Source organism: Sturnira hondurensis, unplaced genomic scaffold, assembly GCF_014824575.4.
Source record: "Sturnira hondurensis isolate 20B ecotype Veracruz unplaced genomic scaffold, ASM1482457v3 Scaffold0021143, whole genome shotgun sequence".
Lineage (NCBI taxonomy): Eukaryota > Metazoa > Chordata > Mammalia > Chiroptera > Phyllostomidae > Sturnira > Sturnira hondurensis.
The window spans coordinates 7,056,262-7,073,975 of record NW_028093774.1 but is presented as its reverse complement, the minus strand read 5'-3'; the positions used below and the strand labels follow the sequence as shown (position 1 = coordinate 7,073,975).

Genomic DNA, 17,714 nt, shown 5'->3' with positions numbered 1-17,714 from the left:
GGTTCCTTGGAGTGCGGCAGGTCTCGGTCTGTGCTTTGTGGGTAAGACAACTGAGGCTCACAAAGTGAAATAATTCACTGCCGTCACAGGCAGGAGTGACACCCCAAACATGGAGCTATGGGGACAGCAGGGCTACACGTCAGGATGGGCTGAGCGGGTGCACCGGACCCACAGAATACCAGGGCTGCTCAGTCATTCAGCAAACGTTTGTGAGTAGCTACTTTGGGCCCAGCAGACCTGGGCACACAGGTACATGGGACAAGGCCTGACTTCAAGCAGCTACTGCCCAGACACATGGGGTTTGACATCAGACTGGGGTTGGCACCCCCAGCCCAGCTGGGCAACCTGGCAAGCGTTCCTGGCTCTCTCGGAGCCTGTTTCCTCCGCAATGAAGTAGTTTAATACTCACTGTCTCCTCACCACGTTGTGGTGGGGATTCAAGAGGCCCAGACAAGCCAGAGCGGAAAACCGCTATGATGACAACACAAGTCATTTGAGGGGGTCTCGGCAAGTCGCAGGGTGATGCCTGTTGCTGCTGACGCCCGTCCTCTGCAGCACAGGGGACAGCCTCTGAGCAGCTCATGCTTTCGGTGTTTGTTTCTTCATGTCTCAAAGAGACAGGCTTGCCCCCATCCCCAACAGTGACAGAAACAGGCACAATGCCATTTTCCACTGGTCTGTCAGGTACCAAACATTCACTGCCAAGTCTAGTTAGCAAGTGGGTCCCCTTGTCCTAGACACAACCCATCCCTGAGATGGTCACCTGTGCTGCCACAATCCCAATCCCATGGAAGAAATGCAACTGATTCAAAAGAGCCAGCGCATCTGAGTACCCAGCAGAAACATTCCAGGCCAGAAGGGAGTGGTGTGGAGTGGAAGTTGATGAAAAGCAAGGACCTACAACCAAGGCTACTTTACCCAGCAAGGCAATCATTTAAAACTGAAGGAGAAATAAGGAGCTCCCCAGACAAGAAAAAGCTAAAGGCTTTTGTTAACACCAAAACTGCAGTGCAGTTGGCAACACTGCAACACATGTTCAAGGGCTTACTTTAAAAGGAAATTAAAAAAACACAGAGGAAAACAGTCTAACAATAAAATGACACTACATACATATCTATCAATAATCGCCTTAAATGCAAATGGCTTAAATGCTCCAACAAAAAGACATAGGGTAGCTCAATGGGTAAGAAAACAAGATCCATATATATGCTGCCTTCAAGAGACCCATCTCAGATCAAAAGATACACACAGACTCAAAGTAGAGGGTTGGAAAAAGATATTTCATACAAATGGAAAAGGAAAAAAAAAGGTGGGGTAACAGGACTTGGATCTGACAAGATAGACTTTAAAACCAAGGCTTTAGTGAGAGACAGAGAAGGACACTACATAATGGTAAAGGGAACAGTGCAACAGAGGCCATAACCTTAGTAAACGTTTATGCACCGAACACAGGCACACCCAAATATGTAAAGCAAACCTTGATGGACATAAAGACACAAGGGAGAGATCGACACAAACATAGTCATAGTTGGGGACTGACTTCAATGGATAGATCTTCCAGGCAGAAAATCAACAAGGAGACAGCAGCCTTAAACAACACACTAAATCAATGGATTTAATTGATATCTGCAGAGCACCTCATGTCAAAGCAGCAGAATACACATACTTTTCAAGTGCACATGGAACGTTTTCTAGCATAGACCACATGTTGGGACACAAAACAATGCTCAATAAATTTAAGAACACAGAAATCATACAAGCACCTTCCCTGACCACAACACTATGAAACTAGAAGTCAATCACAAGAGAACAACGAAAAATACGCAAAAATGTGGAGGCTAAATAACATTAAACAATGATTGGGTCAACAATAAGATCAAGGGAGAAATCAAAAGATGCCTTGAAACAAATGAAAATGAGAACACAACAATCCCAAATCTGTGGGACGCCGGCAAAGCAGCCCAAAGAGGGAAATTCGTAGCATTACAGACCTATCTCAAAAAAACAAGAAAAAGCTCAAATGTACAATCTAACTTCACACTTAAAGAACTTGAAAAAGAAAAACAAAGTCCAAAGTGAGTAAAAGGAAGGAAATAATAAAGATCAGAGCAGATACAAATGAAATAGAGCCTTAAAAAGTGATACAAAAGATCAACGAATCCAAGAGCTGGTTCTTTGAAAAGATAAACAAGATCAACAAATCTTTAACTGGACTTATCAGGAGAAAAAGAGAAAGAACCCAAATAAATAAAATAAGAAAGAGGAGAAATAACAACTGTCACCAAAGAAATACAAAGAACTGTAAGAAAATATTATGAACAATGATATGCCAACAACCTGGACAACCTGGATGAAATGAATCAATTCCTAGAAACATAAAGTCTTCCAAAAATAAATCATGAAGAATCAGAAAATCTGAATAGACAGATTGCACATAATGAAGCTGAAGCACCATCAAAACCTCCCTTTTGTTTAAAAGCCTTGGCCCGGGTGGCTTCACAGGGGAATTTTACCAAACATTCTGAGAACTAACACCCACCCATTCTCAAACCAGTTCATTAAATTCAAGAGAGGGGGAAGGCTCCCCAACTCATCTTACAAGGCCAGCATCACCCTAATTCCAAAACCAAACAAAGACATTACATAGAAAGAACATTATAGGCCAATATCCCTGATGAACATAGATGCTCATCTTCAATAAAATATTAGCAAAGCAAATACAGCAATGCATCCAAAAGATCATACACCATGATCAAGTGAGATTTATTCCAGGAATGCAAGGTCGGTACAACATTTGCAAATAAATGTAATTCACCACATAAACAAAATGAAGGATAAAAACCATATGATTCTATCAATATACACAGAAAAAACTTTTGATAAAATCCAGCACCCATTAATGATCAAAACTCTCAACAAAGTGGAAACAGGAAGAACATACCTAAACATAATAGAGGCTGCCTACAACAAACCCACTGGCAGCGTCATGTTCATCAGGCAAAACTGAAAGCATCACCCTTAAGATCAGGAACAACACAGGGATGTCCACTTCACCTCTCTGATTTAACAGGCTACTGGAAGTCCTGGCCACAGCAATCAGACAAGAAATAAAAAGCATTCAAATTGGAAAGAAGTAAAACTGTCTTTATTTGCAGATGACATGATGCTGTACATGGAGAAACCCAAAGATTCCACCAAAACACTACCGGAGCTGATAAATGAATTCAACAAAGTAGCAGGATACTAAATTAACATTCAGAAATCAGTTGCATTATTACATGCTAATAATGAGCAGAAAGGGAAATTAAGAAACTATCCCATTCACAATTGCTTCAAAAATAATGAAATACCTAGGCATGAACCTAACCAAGGATGTAAAAGACCTGTACTCAGAAAACTGTAAGACAATGAAGAAAGAAATTGAAGAAGATACAAATAAGTGGAAGCACATACTGTGTTCGTGGATAGGAGGAACTAACAACACTGAAAGGTCCATACTACCCAAAGCAATCTATAGATCCACTGCGATTCCTGTCAAGATTTCAATGACGTATTTCACAGAACTAGAGCAAATATTTCAAAAATTTATATGGAACAAAAGGCCCCGGAGAGCAACAGTGATCCTGAGAAAGAAGAACAAAGTTGGAGGAATCACGCTACCTAGTATCAAACTGTCCTACAAGGCCATAGTGACCCAAACAGCCTGGTGCTGGCATAAAAACACCCATCAGTCAATGCAATGGAATGGAGAGCCCAGAAATAAACCCCCACCTTTAGAGTCAATTAGTATTCGACAGAGGAAGCAAGCGCATACAATGGGCTAAAATTGTTTATTCAAGTAAGTGGTGTTGAGAAAATTGGACAGATAGAGGCAGAAAAATGGAACTAGACCACGTTCTTATACCACGCACAAGAATAAATTCAAAATGGACCAGAGATTTAACTGTTGGACCCAACACCATAAAAATCCTAGGAGAAACACAGGCTGATATTGCTCACAGAAATTTTTATCAGAGGTACCTCCCCAGACAAGGGAAACCGAAAGAAAAAAATTAACAAATGGGACTACATCAAACTAACGAGCTTTTGCACAGCAAAGGAAAACATCAACAAAATAAAAAGACAGCCCACAGAATGGGAGAACATATTCGCCGATACATCTGATGAGGGGTTAGTATCCAAAATTTATAAAGTCCTTACAAAACTCAATACCATCAAAACAAACAACACAATTAAAAAATGGGCAAAGGACCTGAACAGATACTTCTCCAAAGAGGACATACAGATGGCCAATAGACATACGAAAAGATGCTCGACATCACTGATCATAAGAGAAATACAAGTTAAAACCACAGTGAGATACCATCTCACACCTGTCAGAATGGCCATCGTGAGTAAACCAACAAACACCAAGTGCTGGCGAAGATGTGGAGAAAGGGGGACCCTTTTGCACTGTTGGTGGGAATGCAGCCTGGTGCGGCCACTGTGGAAAGCCGTGTGGAGATACCTCAAAAAATTAAAAACGGCTCTGCCTTCTGACCCAGGGATCCCACTTCTGGGAATATATCCAAAGGAACCCAAAACACTAATTCAAAAGAACATAATCACCCCTATGTTCATTGCAGTGTTACAATTGCCAAGATATGGAAGCAGCCCAAGTGTCCATCAGTAGGTGAGTGGATTAAAAAAAACAACAACTATGGTATATTTACATACTGGAATTCTACTCAGCCATTAAAAAGAGGAAAATCTTACCCTTTGCAACAGCATGGATGGACCTGGAGAACATTATGCTAAGTAAGCCAGTCTGAGAAAGAAATACCACAATTCCACTCATATGTGGAATCTAATGAACAAACTGAACAAGCAAAACAGAGACAGACTCACAGATGGAGGAGAGATGATGGCTATTGTGGGAGGGAGGTTAGGGGTGGACGGATTGAGCAAAGAAAGAAAAAGGACTCGTGGACATGGACAGCAGTGCAGTGACTGCTGGGCAGAGGAGGGTAGAAGGGAACTAAATGGTAATGGACAAAAATACAGTCAGATTAAATTTAAAAAGAGCCAGTGGTCAAAGGCTCTTGGCTTGGCAGAAGTGGTGCTTTCATATGTAGTTATTCATTTAAACATGTACATGCGTGTACACAGACTGGTCAGTGCTGCTTGTGAGTGGGGCGGCAGCAAGCAGCGTGCCACGACGCACAGGCGTCCGCACGGAAACCACAACTGCCGAAGTGGAGGGAAACCACCACGCGCGCAGCCTTCTGAGAGCAAGCAGGCTCTGGGGGGCTTGACCCCTGGAAGAGGTCAGGCTGTGGCAAAGGGACAGTCCCTCTAAGCCACCAGGTAGGTCACGGACAACTCTGGAGGTAGAGCGAAAATGCCACCATTCCTGGAAAAAGCCCTGGTGGTCTGGCGGGGCCCAGTGGTCAGGATGAGGGCTCAGGTTGTTCCGAGAGTCAGCTCTTGTGTGAACAGCATGTGCTCACATGCATGCGTGTTCGGGGGCGTTCCAGGATCTTAATGGAGATGCTGTGCAGAGAAGGGGCACAGGCAGGGCCCGTGGTCATGGAGGGGAGGACCCACGTGAGGACTGCCTGAAGGCCCCACCATCTTAAAGTCAGATGCAGGGTGTGGCCACGTGACCAAGGAGGGAGAAGCCCAGATCTTTTGTCAAGGACGGATGATGCCCTTCTCTGCCCGGTGGTGCCAAGGTGCAGGGGGCAGGGCTCCTGTAGGACAGTCCGCTCTCAGCCCAAGGCCTCTGCAGCTCTGAGCCCTTGAGCCATGACCCAAGCAGGGATCTCACCCGGCCAAGGGTCAGTTGCTAGGGGACAGAGGAGAGAGCAGATGCAAACCCCAGGGACACGAATGAAGCCATGCAGTGGCTCTTGGGGCAGTGGCCGGGGTGTGTGCCAGAGCTGACAGCTGGGCTCCCTGGCTGGGACAAGGACAGGTAATAGCTGCTTTTCTCAGGTGGCTTGAAAACTACAGCTTGCTGCCAGGGTTCTCCCACCTTCCACAGATCCTGGTCCTCTGGGCAAAGAGGACCTTTTTCAAGGTTCTCTCCTTCAGCAACAGAATCAAAGATGCAGGAAGGCCCAAGGCAAGGGGCCCCTGCTGACTCCTCAGGGACTTGCACAGGGTCAGCCTTGAGCAGCCCACCCTGCGCCGTGCCGCAAACCTGGATGCCCCATGACACCAACGGCAAGGACCGCCCCCTCTGCAGGTGTGGCCGGCCGGCCAGCGCTGGCAGCCAGTGGGGCTGTCATGGAACCACATCACTGCGTTTCATCTGCAAGCAGAACTTGGCCCACGGCCTCTGCTCCAGGCGACCTGGGTCAGGGACCTGGCACATGACCCTCTGAAGGCCTACCCAAGGCCCCAGACAAAGTGCGGCCCTGCCAATCACCACCAGATGCTGCAGGGCCAGATGCCAATGTGCTCACCAACTGGTAGAGGCCAGTGATGATGAGGCCGAAGGGGAAGCCACTCTGGATTGTGCTAGTGTGCACCTGGGTGGCACGGGGGTGGGCGAGTGGTTGTCACCACGGCTCAGTCCCTCCCCTGCACTACAGTCCCCAAATCCTTTCAGAGACGACCACTGTTTGCTGCACGGGGCAGGGGCGGCCTGCACACACCTGGCAGCTCCCCGGCCTTTACAAAGCTGAACCGCCCCCTTGATATGCACTCTCGGAAAAGTCGATCACCATGTTCCAGTTGAAGCCACGTCAAGGGAAAGGTGACTTGCTATCTGGGGCCTGGACGTTAACATGAGTAACACCAGAGGTGACCCAGATTGTACAGGAACATGAGACAGCCAGGGGTCCCGCCACATTCCCCACCCGCTTGAGGCAATCTGGGATTAGTATTTTACTCGAAAAGGCAAAGCCATTTTATTAGAAGACCGGGAGAATGACAAACTTTTAGAAACACTGTGTAAACACAGGTGAAGTGCAGTTTGATTTCAGTAGTTTATTTTGGAGACAAGCAGTGCAAGAGGCCGGTCACGCTTTCCTGCTTCCCCGGGGCTCGGGGTCCACCGAGGAAAAGTGACGTACAGACATTATAATTGGGGTTCCACACTTGAGTCGTGTAAAAAGCGGTCCCTCAGGGTCTGGGTTGGCCAGGCGGTTCCGATGGCACCCACCCCCCACCTCAAGCCCAAATCCAGCTGCCCCATCCCCGCAGAGCCTGGCCCAAATGTCTGGCTCCAGGTATCTGGCACCAGAGCCTCCCCAGACCACGGAGCAGAGCCCAGAGGCCTTTCCCTGTCTCGAAGTCCACCGGTATCTAAGACACCAGGGCGTGCTCAGGGGCCCTAGACACGGGCCCCCAGTGCTCACACTGTCCTAGGACGGCAGGGCCCGCACTGGCCCTTTTGAGGAAGGGCCTCCGGCCTGCCTGGACCACAGTTATTACCACAGCCAGCTGGTGTTGTCTCTGCCACCAGAGGCTGAGGGGACTCTAAGTGGGGAGGGGCACACTGTTTTCTCACCCTGGGGGCTGCCGCTCCTTCACCCCTGGCTGGCTCAGTGCTTGGGGCTTGTAGTGAGTACAGGAAGGGACATCGGACCCATGGGCAAGGGTGAAACAGGCGGGTGTGAGCAGGACTGACAAGAACGGCGGCCGCCTCCTGCCTGGAAAGTGGGCCCCAGTCACCTGGATGTCAAGGGGAGGCTCATCCTGGCTGGCTTCTGGGGAAAGCAGGCTGCATTGCGGGGGCGGGGGCATCAGGCCCGCCCTTCAGAGCTCTGGTCTCAACAGAGGACATGAAGGCTCGGCGACTCTCGGAAAGACTTGCCCAGTCATGGCACAAACCCTTGGCACGGGCGGGATCAGCCCGGGGGCCCCAAGCCGGGCAGCCCTCTCTGGGTGCCGATGAGCTGCGGTGCTTGGTCACGGGAGGAGGCCCTCTCTCAGGGCTACGTGGGATGCGTGGCGAGGGGCTGTGTGGATGCCAGGGAGCTGGGCTACACGTGGAGTGAGGCAGTGAACCCAGGGCCTTGGCATCCTGGGGATGCTCCCTTCCCCTTCCCTTCCTGGGAGGGACCAGGTGGCAGCAGCCCAGACCCCCTGCATGGGGCCCCCAAGGAAAAAGAGGCCACGACCTCTCCAGCCTGGGCTCCTGCTCCTGGGAAGAGCAGCTGCACACCCAGTGGAGCCTCTGTCCCCGCTCTTCCCAAGGCTGGGAAGGTGGCCAACAGGAGGCGCCCCCACAGGGGCAGACAGGCCGGTGGGCCTGGGGCAGAAAAGGGGAACCGCCCACTTGCTCTGTGCAGTGCCAGCAGCCTACCCAATGGCGGCCCCCCGGCCCAGGGCCTGATCTGCAGCAGCCGCCAAGACCAGGACACGGGTGTGTGCACACACCCACACACGCACTGCAACCACACGCACACACGCCCCTCCTCACACTCAGACCTGGTGTTGAAAACACAAGCGTGTGTAAACTCAGTGAGAGATCTGCACAGCAGGAATGGGGCAGGAGGCCCCTTCTCCCCAAGGCTGGACCACTGACTGGGGTTCTCTTCCATCGCCCCCCAATTCTTCATTCAGATAATGACATCAGAAAATCAGCTTAAAAATTAAAAAAAAAATCAGACCATTGGGAATTCTTAGTCAGATGTCACCAGTGGCTGTGCTGTGGCCCACGCCGCCCTCTGGGTCCTGGGCTCCGCAGCTACTGGGAGGAGGCCTTGGTGGCCAGGGAGGCCACACAATGCTGCTGGAAGCTAGGCGACACGGCAGCAGTGCAGCCAAGTCTCTGGTGCGACAGCTTGGCGGCACTGCCCGCACCCACGCCGTCCGCATCGGCCCCTGCCGTCCAGGGCGGGTCCTGGCCCACCACGCTGCTGCTGCAGCCGGGGCCGGCGCTGCATGTCCGCTCGCCCGCCAGGCTGTCTGCTTGCTCCGCCAGGAGCCTGCTGTGCCTCAGTGGGGCCGCGTCCCCCGCGGCTGCGGTGGCTGCACTCTGGCCCTGCAGGACGGTGGCGATGTGGTTCAGGAGGTCTGTGAAGAACTCGCTCACGCCCTCGTAGCCTGGGGGTGGAGAGAAAGAGAGTGCTCAGCCCCGGGGAATAGGGGACAGGCTGCAGGCGTGGCCAGAGAGAGGGCGCAGCAGGTCGGTGGGGAGGGGGGTGGCAACTGGAGTTGCACAGCCTGACTCAGAGCTAGGTGTGCATGGCCCCAGAGGGCTGGTCCTTGAATTCGCTGCCCCAGAGTGTGAGACACAGCAGAACTGGAGCCAATGAGAAGACACCTTTCTGGGCACAGCTTCTGCAGTCACATGGAGCGGCTGGAGGTGGCAAACCGGAGGCCCATGCCCCACAGCGCTCTGAACTGTAAACACCCCTTCCTACCATGCGGCCCGCCCTCAGCTCCCTCACGTGTCGGCTGAGAACTCCTGGGGAAGCTCCCGTGGGCACAGCTGCCAGGAGGGCAGTGCCCAGCCCACGGCTGCTGCTCCCAGGAATGAGTCCTCACCCGACAAGTACATATGGGCTACTGCATGTGCCGTGAGCTCTGAGCCTCCAGGCCCAGGGGCAAAGACTGAGCACCCCAACTGGCACCTAACATTGTGGGGTCCCGGTCTCCTGAACAGAAACCACTGGGGTCTGCCATCCCCACGCAGATCGAATGCACATGTCAGCATGTGAGTCACCCCGGAGCAGAACGAGAATCTGGGGTGAGGATTTTGCTGACTCCCAGAAACTGCTTTGCAAGACATACGACACAGGGTGAGTGCCCCCACCTTCCTGAGCCCATTTGGCAGGGTAAGAACCAGGCACACGGCTGCAAGAACAAGGGTCAGGATGGGAGGCACGTCCCTGAAGCCCAATGTGCCTGCTTGGAGGAGCCCTAGGCACAGCCCATACCCCGCCCCACACGACTGCCAGCCCACCACCACAGTGAGCGCGCAAGTGAGGGAACGGGCAGGGTGCATGAACTTCTGCAGAAGAGGCAGCCCAGTGCCGAGAGAGTGGGGTGCTCAGCAGACAGCTGCTGAGGTTTGCAGGGAGCCTGCAGCTGTGAGGGGGCAGCGGAGGGGACCCAGGAGAGAGAAAAGTGGGTGAGAAGCTGGCCCACCCAGTGCCTCCATGGGCAGAAGGTGCTATGCTTAACCTTCATAATTTGGAGAGGTAAGTGACCAGCCCCAAAGGAGGAAAGCACCACAGAGAGGTGGACTTGCGACAGTCCACTATGAGGGTGAGGCTGGTGAGGCTGGTGAGGCTGGTGAGGACGTGCTGGTCCGGTGTTCATCTTGGTTCAAAGCGCCACCCAGGGCCCAGGGTCACCCTGCTTTACAGAGGAGGACACAGTGCCCCTAAGTGGCAGAGCCAGGATCTGAGCCAGGCCCTTTGGTTGCCATGTGCCTTGAGTACCACGTGGTGCTGGGCATCCACCCCAGGCCTGGGGCTTGGGGAGAAGGGCAGGGCGGACCCGGGCCCCTTGGGGGCCACCGGCAGGCGCGCTGCTGGGTTTCCAGGGAAGAAACACAAGCAGGGGAGGTGAGCTGGAGCCACGCTGAGCCAACGGCAGACAACAGAAGCTGTACCCTCAGCAACCTCTCAGCTGTCCCCAGATGAGTGAGGCCTGGAAGCCCAGGGTGAGACTGTGCACTTCCTGGTGGGGGACAGGGGCCTGAGGGTGGACAGGAGGCTGGGAAGGCCCCACAGCTCTCCAGCTGAGGTGAACCAGCACCGCAGAGCCCCAGCTCGGGGCCGGGCTGTGCAAACGCCACCCCCTGTCCCTGCCAGATGGGAACGCAGGAGACAGCCCTCCAGGAGCCAAGAGGCAGGGACCCTTGTGGTCAGGAGTGCAGGGTGACTCTGCAGGGTGACTTGGTTGCCAGGTGACTTTGGACAAGTCGCTCAGCCCCTGGCCTCCACGTCCCTATCGGTAAACAAGGCGCTGTGGTAAAGCTCTCAGGGTCAGCCTGGAGAGGTAAGACCTGACAGGCACTCAGAGGCTATGAGGGCCCAGCCTCTGTGTGTCCCCCACAGCCCCCAGGGCTCCTGCAGCCAGCAGGGCACGCACCCTGGCTGCAGGGAGCACTCTCTGGAGGCTCAGTGCCCCACATGGAACCTTTCAGCTCTCCAAGTCCACACGGGCCTATGGCATCAGCTGAGACTACGCCCGTAGGGTTTAACGCTGACACACAGGAGAGGAGCGTGAGAATGTGCGTTTGTGCAGGCCCACTACGCGCGCTCCCTGGCTGGGTATACACGCCTGACTCTGCAGCCCCATCAGCAGGTAGGGCTGGGGCTCACTGGGGGCTGCACTCGCCCCCTGGCCCCCCGCCCTCAAGGCACAAAAGACTGCCGGGGACACCAGCCCCTGCCACTCACCTGGGAAGGCGTTGATGTCGATGACAGCGTGCTGCCCCGTCTGGTTGTTGATGATGATGTCGATCCCAAACAGCGACACGCCCAGCGCCTGCCGCAGGGCTCGGGAGAGCTCCCGGATGACCTCGTCGCTTGGCCGCTCGAACACGCCCTCGATCTTGTCCAGCTGCAGACACAGCACACACACACACACACACGAGTCAGGCCCCGGGTGGGGGGGTCACGTCACATCGCACAGACCTCAGCTGAGGGGCAGGATGGGCCCCCCCCCCCGCCCCGGCAGTGCCAGCACAGCCACTTCTGAGGTCCTGCCGACTGGGCAGGCCCTAGGCGCCTGGGGCCCGTTATCTGTCCAGTCCTTGTAACAACTGAGGAGGGGGTGTCCTTCCTCACCAGCACCTCACACGCTGGGAAGCTGACACTCAGAAAGGGCCAGGACCACACAGCACGAGCGTCCGGGGCTGGGTTTTGCGCAGGTTTGTCAGCCTCTAAAACCCAACCATCTGAGCAGGAAGGAGACAGTCTGCTGTGGACGCAGGAAGCCTTTAGGGAGCGGACAGCATGAACAGGACCTCTGTGGTGGGGAGGGTTTGGGGGAAGGAGAAAGGCATCAGGCTCGGCACAGAGGCCAGAACCCGTGGGAGAGCTGGGAGTGGCTGGGAGTGAGGGCAGAGGGGGGGAAGGGGGAACTTTGTTGGCGCCTCGGACAGGATGGCGCAGGGCTCTGTGGACCAGCCCAGTCCTGGGCGGGGCTCGCCAATCTCCCCTTCACAATAGCCACTAAATTCAGTGTTTGCACACTAACTCGCATCCCATCTGAATGGACTCCCCCAAAAGGGGCTACTGCGCTGCTCCCACCAGGCGCCTGGGTCCAAGTTCACTTCCAGCAAAGCTTCCACGGGGCCAGTGGGCTGTCCCCTGTCCCAGCACCACCACTGCTCCCTTTCTGCCCCAGTTACAGCTGGCCGGGGGCAGGCACACGAGTCTTCCTGGGCTCAGCATGCCCCCGAAACCAGGGCCTCCAAGCAGGTGCAGGCGGGGACTTGGGTCCAAGCTCGACAGGAACTTCCTGTGCTTCGGTCTTAGGGAAAGGGCTGGGCCGCTCAGGGCCCCCATCTGTTCATCAACGGGCCCAATGCGGCTCCCACTCCAGACCATCGGGAGCAACCTGGAAGCCCCTGATGTGGTGGGACGGTGTGTGTCTGGCCGGGAGGAGGTGCTCCACCCGAACTCTTCGGCAGGGACAGCTCCATGTTGCCTCCCAGTCGGCCAGAACAGGGCTCACAGGGGCTGCTCAAAGAATGCTGGGCTCCAGAGGACTGTGGGCTCGGGGGCCAAAGGGGAAGGAGGGGCACGGACCTCTCAGAAACAAAAGTGAGGCTGGGTCAGACATTAAACACAGAGTCACCATGTGACCCAGCAGCCCCACTCCTGGGCGAGAGCCCAAAAGGACGGAAAGAAGGCAGGTGTTGGTGCGCCGGTGCTCACGGGGGCATTCTGCACAGTGATGCTCTGCACAGAGACAAAGGGCGGGAACCAACGGAGTGCCCGTCGAGAGGGACAGAGGAGCAGACAGTGTCACCCACACAGAGGAGTGTCACGAGCTGTCGCGGTGTGGATGAGCCTCGGAAATGCAAGGCTGAGTGAAAATGCCGGACACAACAGCACACGCCATCGCATGACTCCCTCAACGTGACGGGTCCAAGGAGGTGAATCCACAGAGGCACAGAGATGGTGGTGGTTGCCAGGGGCAATAGGGAGGGGCGGGGGGCTGCTAAATGGGGACAGGCTCCCATCAAAGTGGCCAAAATGTCCGGGGACTAGATAGAGGGAGTGACTGCACAACACGGCAAATGTACCTAATGCCACCAACTTGTCCGCTTTAAAAAAAGTGAGGCTGGCCCTGGCTGGTGTGGCTCTGTGGACTGGGTGTCATCCTGCAAATCGAAGGTCGCCGGTTCAATTCCTGGTCAGGGCACACGCCTGGGTGTCAAGCCAGGTCCCCCGTTGGGGACATACGAGAAGCAACTGATGATGTTTCGCTCACACATCATGTTTCTCTCCCTCTTCCTCCCTCCCTTCCCCTCTCTATAAAAAGAAATAAACAAAATCTTGAGAAAAAGGGGAGGCTGGGTCAGGAGGGCTGGGGACAGAGGCCTGGGCACCAAGGACAAAGGGTCCTTATCCCAGCACAGGACGTCACAGTGGCAAACGGGGAACTGCCAAGCTGTGCCGAGCAGGGACTCCACACTCAGGCAGCGGCTGTGCTTAAGTGTACCCCCCCCCCCCACTGGCTCCGCACAAAGGTGGACTCTGTGTCCTGACCCTGCTGTCTCGGCATGTTGTAGGGAAACACTCTCTGGGGCTGTGACAGGTGCCCATCACTCAGCACCTGCCCACCTCCCGGTCCCTCTCACCAGTGAGGGGCCAGAGGGTCGGGCCACGCAGCAGCTTGGCCACTGGTCCTCCCCGCTGCGGGCTCTGAGCTGTCAAAAACCCTCCTGGGTCTCATTTTCCCACCCCAGTAAGTGGGGTGACACAGAAACCTACACGCTGTGGGGCCGTGGGGCCCTGGGGCCGTGGGGCCGTGGGGCCATGGGGAGAGTCCGGGAGGCTGATGTCTAAGGCTCACAGCCCAGGCCCGGCAGCAACGGGGCTCCGGCTGCGGCATCAGTATGAAGTCTCGTGACACACTGTTTATAGAAGCACTTTCTCGGCTTGGCTAAGGAATCTCAGAAATCCTTGGGAAGCCCTTCGTTTATCTGAAATCAAATCCACCTAGGGCAAGACAATGGCGTGGAAATCCTGCCTGTGGGCAGAATCAGCAAGGAGATAGATGTTCTGGAAAACAGGGCTGTGAAGGCTGAGTGAGCAGCATCAGGTGGCTCACCCGTCCCAGCTGCGCTGCACACCTGGCACTGTGCCGGGAGCTCCCTGGGCCCACAGCCAGCCTGCGGGGCAGGATGGAGGCGCCGAGGCTCAGAGAGAACACAGGGCCTCGGCGCAGTGGAGCTGGGGCTGGTCCCCAGCACCCACACTCTTAGCCAACACCCGGCAGCGGTGTTTGGGGCCTGCAAGCTGGGTGTGGGAGCTGGGTCCACAGGGGGGACCCAGCTGTGGATGCGGGACAGGGGAAGCTTCCAGGCCAGGGCAGGGCTCCCTGCAGGAGACAGAGAAGGAATGGAGGGCCCCCAACCCCAGGGGCAAGAGGATAAGGTGCGTGTTGGGAATGGAGCTCCCTGTGCCCGGCCATCCTGCAGGGGTGCCAGAGAGACTTACGTCCTCAATGGAAAGGGGACAGCCAGCTGCACTTCCCTTCTTAGTCCTGGGGGTTCCTGAACAGCAGCCATGAGTTGGGGTCGGGGAGACAGCGACAGACAGGCCCTGGAACACCTCCAGGCTGACTCCCGTTTTACAGGTGAAGAGACAGGCTGAGTGGGAGACAGGTGACTATTCAAGGGCATTTGGGCGGGTCACTCTGCTTGTGGCCCTCACAGAGACCCTCTGGCCTCAGGTAACCGCCCTAGCCTCTTGCAAGGTCTGGGGAACGCTGACTGCCCTCTGCCCTGGCCAAGTGATGTTGGCCAGCCTCTCAGGGAAGAGCCCTGTGGAACTGGGCTCACCTAAAGTGTCTGAGCTTAGGAAGCTTTTTTCTTAGGAGAAAACCCTTTTAAAAAAACACCTCCTTCTTGCACGGACTACTAACATCCTGTAATGCGCACATCCAGGCACAGAGGGCCACACCTGCTTCTCCCCCAGGCTTCCCTGACTGGGAAACTCACTCCTGAGAAATGTCTGTCACCACCTCGAAGGACGCTCGTGCTCCCCGCAGGTCCCTGCCCACAGGAGCACAGGCTCTGTCAAACCCTCGGCACACAGCTGGCTCCTCAAAGGAAGTGCAAACACATGGGAAAGGGACCAGTGGCCTGGGCCAGAGGTGCAAGGCGATCTCAGGCCGACATGGAACGGGAGGGCAAGGTCCAGTCTACACTGGACCTCCCTGGTGGGCCAGCCCAGGGCAGCAAAGGGCACACTGGCAAATCCTCCCAGAACAGCCAGATGGCTGGGACTCAGGGGAGGAGACCTGGCAGAGAGTGGCCCTGTGGCAACTTTTAAATGTCTGCTTCACAGTCTCCAGTAAGATAAAAAGTCCTAAACTGGAAGGCTCAGCTTCGGAATCGGACCAATCCGGGTCCAGTCCAGCTCTGTCTGTGGTCAACAGCCCTGTGAGCTTGGTGAGGCCGTCCAGCCTCGCTGGGCTCAGCCTCCACCCTTGGGAAAGTGGAGTGGCCCTGCCTGCAATGACACAGGGCATCCGAGAGGGAGCTAGACACACAGCAACATCCTCTGACCAGCAGCCCCAAGCTCACCACTGCCGGGAGCCAGCCCAGCACCCACAAAGTAACAGCAGGCTCCTCACACTCACGGACTCCCATGGACAAGTAAAAGGAGATGGCAGTGCCTCCCGCCCCTTCCACCAAATGCCTCCTGACTGGAGGGATTCCCTCACACAGGGAGAAGAATTAGAAAATCTCCAACCTGTAGTAACCCTGGTGTGCAGGCACAGCATGAAAGTCAATGGTACGAAGGCCGGAAGCAGGCAAGAAGGGCCTTCGCAACCTCCTTGGGTCCCAACCACCCAGCTCCACTGGAGAGCCCCGCCCTGGGACCCACAGCCAAGAGCATGCCCACAGCAGGCTCACAGCAGGCCACCACAGGAGGAGGGGCATACCTCGGTCAGGACCGATGATGACTCCGGCTTGGACACGTTATGGCTGTTGAAGAAGATGGACTCACGGTCTGAAAAGGCAAACGCAGGGAGAAGCCGGTGAGTAGCTGAAAGGGACCGCGACTCCACTGCCCGACACCAGGGGGCAGCACCACCCCAGCCACCAGTGACAGTGGCCGCAAGGGCCTTCAGTCCGAGTGTCCAGCAGCAGCTACCTGGGGCTCCAGAGAGCCAGGCACCCCCAACGGACAGGCACACGCCCATTCGGGGCTCCTGTCTCAAAATTTCTTCCCACAAAATGACTAGCGCATTAAAGCCCACCAAGGCTACCACTGTACTGGTCAGATCTGGTTTTCCCCAACACCCAAGGCCTGTGTCTTCTAGACACGGCATCGGGAAGGGGGCCAGAGCGTGTGGCTCTGTGAGCAGGAAACGCTGCATGTGTGAATACTGAAGGCCCGGATGAAGACGCCGGGGAACACCGCTTCGCCTGGCCCCCCCGGCCCCTGCCAGGGTCTGCCCAAGGAGCTCCTTTTCCGGGTGGCACCTGAGAAACAGCCAGGCTGCCATCAGCATGGGAACGTTCCAAACACAAAGAGTTCTGCTGTTTCCCAACTATTTAGGAGAAAATGGGAACTCAGAATGTGGACTTCTGCAGGAAACATCCAAGAAGGCACCCTGTTTGGCTTTGGAAGCTGGCACAGCCCCTGGCAATGCCCGCCTTATCCCCGTCCGTCAGTTCCACGGGAGCACCGAGACAGGCAGGCTGATCCCCGGGACAACGAGCGTGTCGAGGCTGGTTATCTATTTTCCCCTCAGAGAGGAAGGGGAGGCTGGCCAGCCCGTCAGAAGCATGTTCTCAAGCACCTGGAAGAGTGGCATAGGAATGCTAGAACCGCACAACCACGAGCCCCAGGCCGGTTCCGGAAAAGGCTGCCTGTCACCACGCTGTGAACCTCCAAGCATGGCAAGGGCCACAAGCTGCCATCTGGCCCCTGTGCCCCAGGACACCTGGCTTATCCCTGGGATCCAGGCCCTGAATGCAGGACGGAAGGCCAAGCAGCATCGTGTACCAGGGCCCAGGCTGAAGGGCACCTTCTCTGGCTGCCACCAGCTCCTATGGGCTCCCATACCACGGCGACTTGACGGTCACACACGAGGAAGAGATCGTGGCAGAGGCCGAGCAGGCAGGCGCTGGATGTACCTGGCGTCCTTCCCGCTAGCGAGGTACACAGGCCCCTGGCCGCCCCAGCGTGCCCAGCAGTCCTCCCGCCGCTCCGACCAGAGCCAGTCCAGACCGAGGGCACAAGAGACGGTCCCGGGGAGGAGCCTGGGGAGAATAAACACCCTGCAGGACGTGTGGCGAGCAGCTCCCCGACCTCTGCTCCTAAGCACTGACCGCCAAGAGAGCGAGCTTTGGGCGGGAAAAGCCGCACAGGCCAGAGGCTGAGCCGTCGGCCTTCTGCAGGTGCTGCCCGCCTCCTCGCCCTGTACCCCAGCCTGGCCCAGCCCCACTCAGCTAGGGCACCTCCCACCCACCCTATGGGTGCCCAAGGTCAGTAGGCAGGATGGCAGAGCAGGCCAAGGGCTAGGAGGGCCACCCAGAGCAGGCAGACACAAGCCCGGGGAGGCTGGAAAGC

General features: G+C 55.6%; 1 protein-coding gene across 6 annotated transcripts in view; it reads right to left on the bottom strand.

Moving 5' to 3' along the window:
- Positions 1 to 6,894: 6,894 nt before the first annotated feature.
- ITPK1 (inositol-tetrakisphosphate 1-kinase) overlaps positions 6,895 to 17,714 on the bottom strand; it is a 128,365-nt gene continuing 117,545 nt past the window's right edge. For 5 of the 6 annotated variants that reach the window (XM_037031215.1, XM_037031218.1, XM_037031219.1 and 2 more), the window contains 3 exons: positions 16,078 to 16,145; positions 11,349 to 11,511; positions 6,895 to 9,039 (listed from right to left, as the gene is read on the bottom strand). In XM_037031215.1, coding sequence (XP_036887110.1) covers positions 8,681 to 9,039; positions 11,349 to 11,511; positions 16,078 to 16,145 — 590 coding nt within the window. In that variant the 3' untranslated portion in view covers positions 6,895 to 8,680. The remainder of the gene's footprint in view (positions 9,040 to 11,348; positions 11,512 to 16,077; positions 16,146 to 17,714) is intronic. The other variant, XM_037031216.1, reaches the window with a different exon arrangement.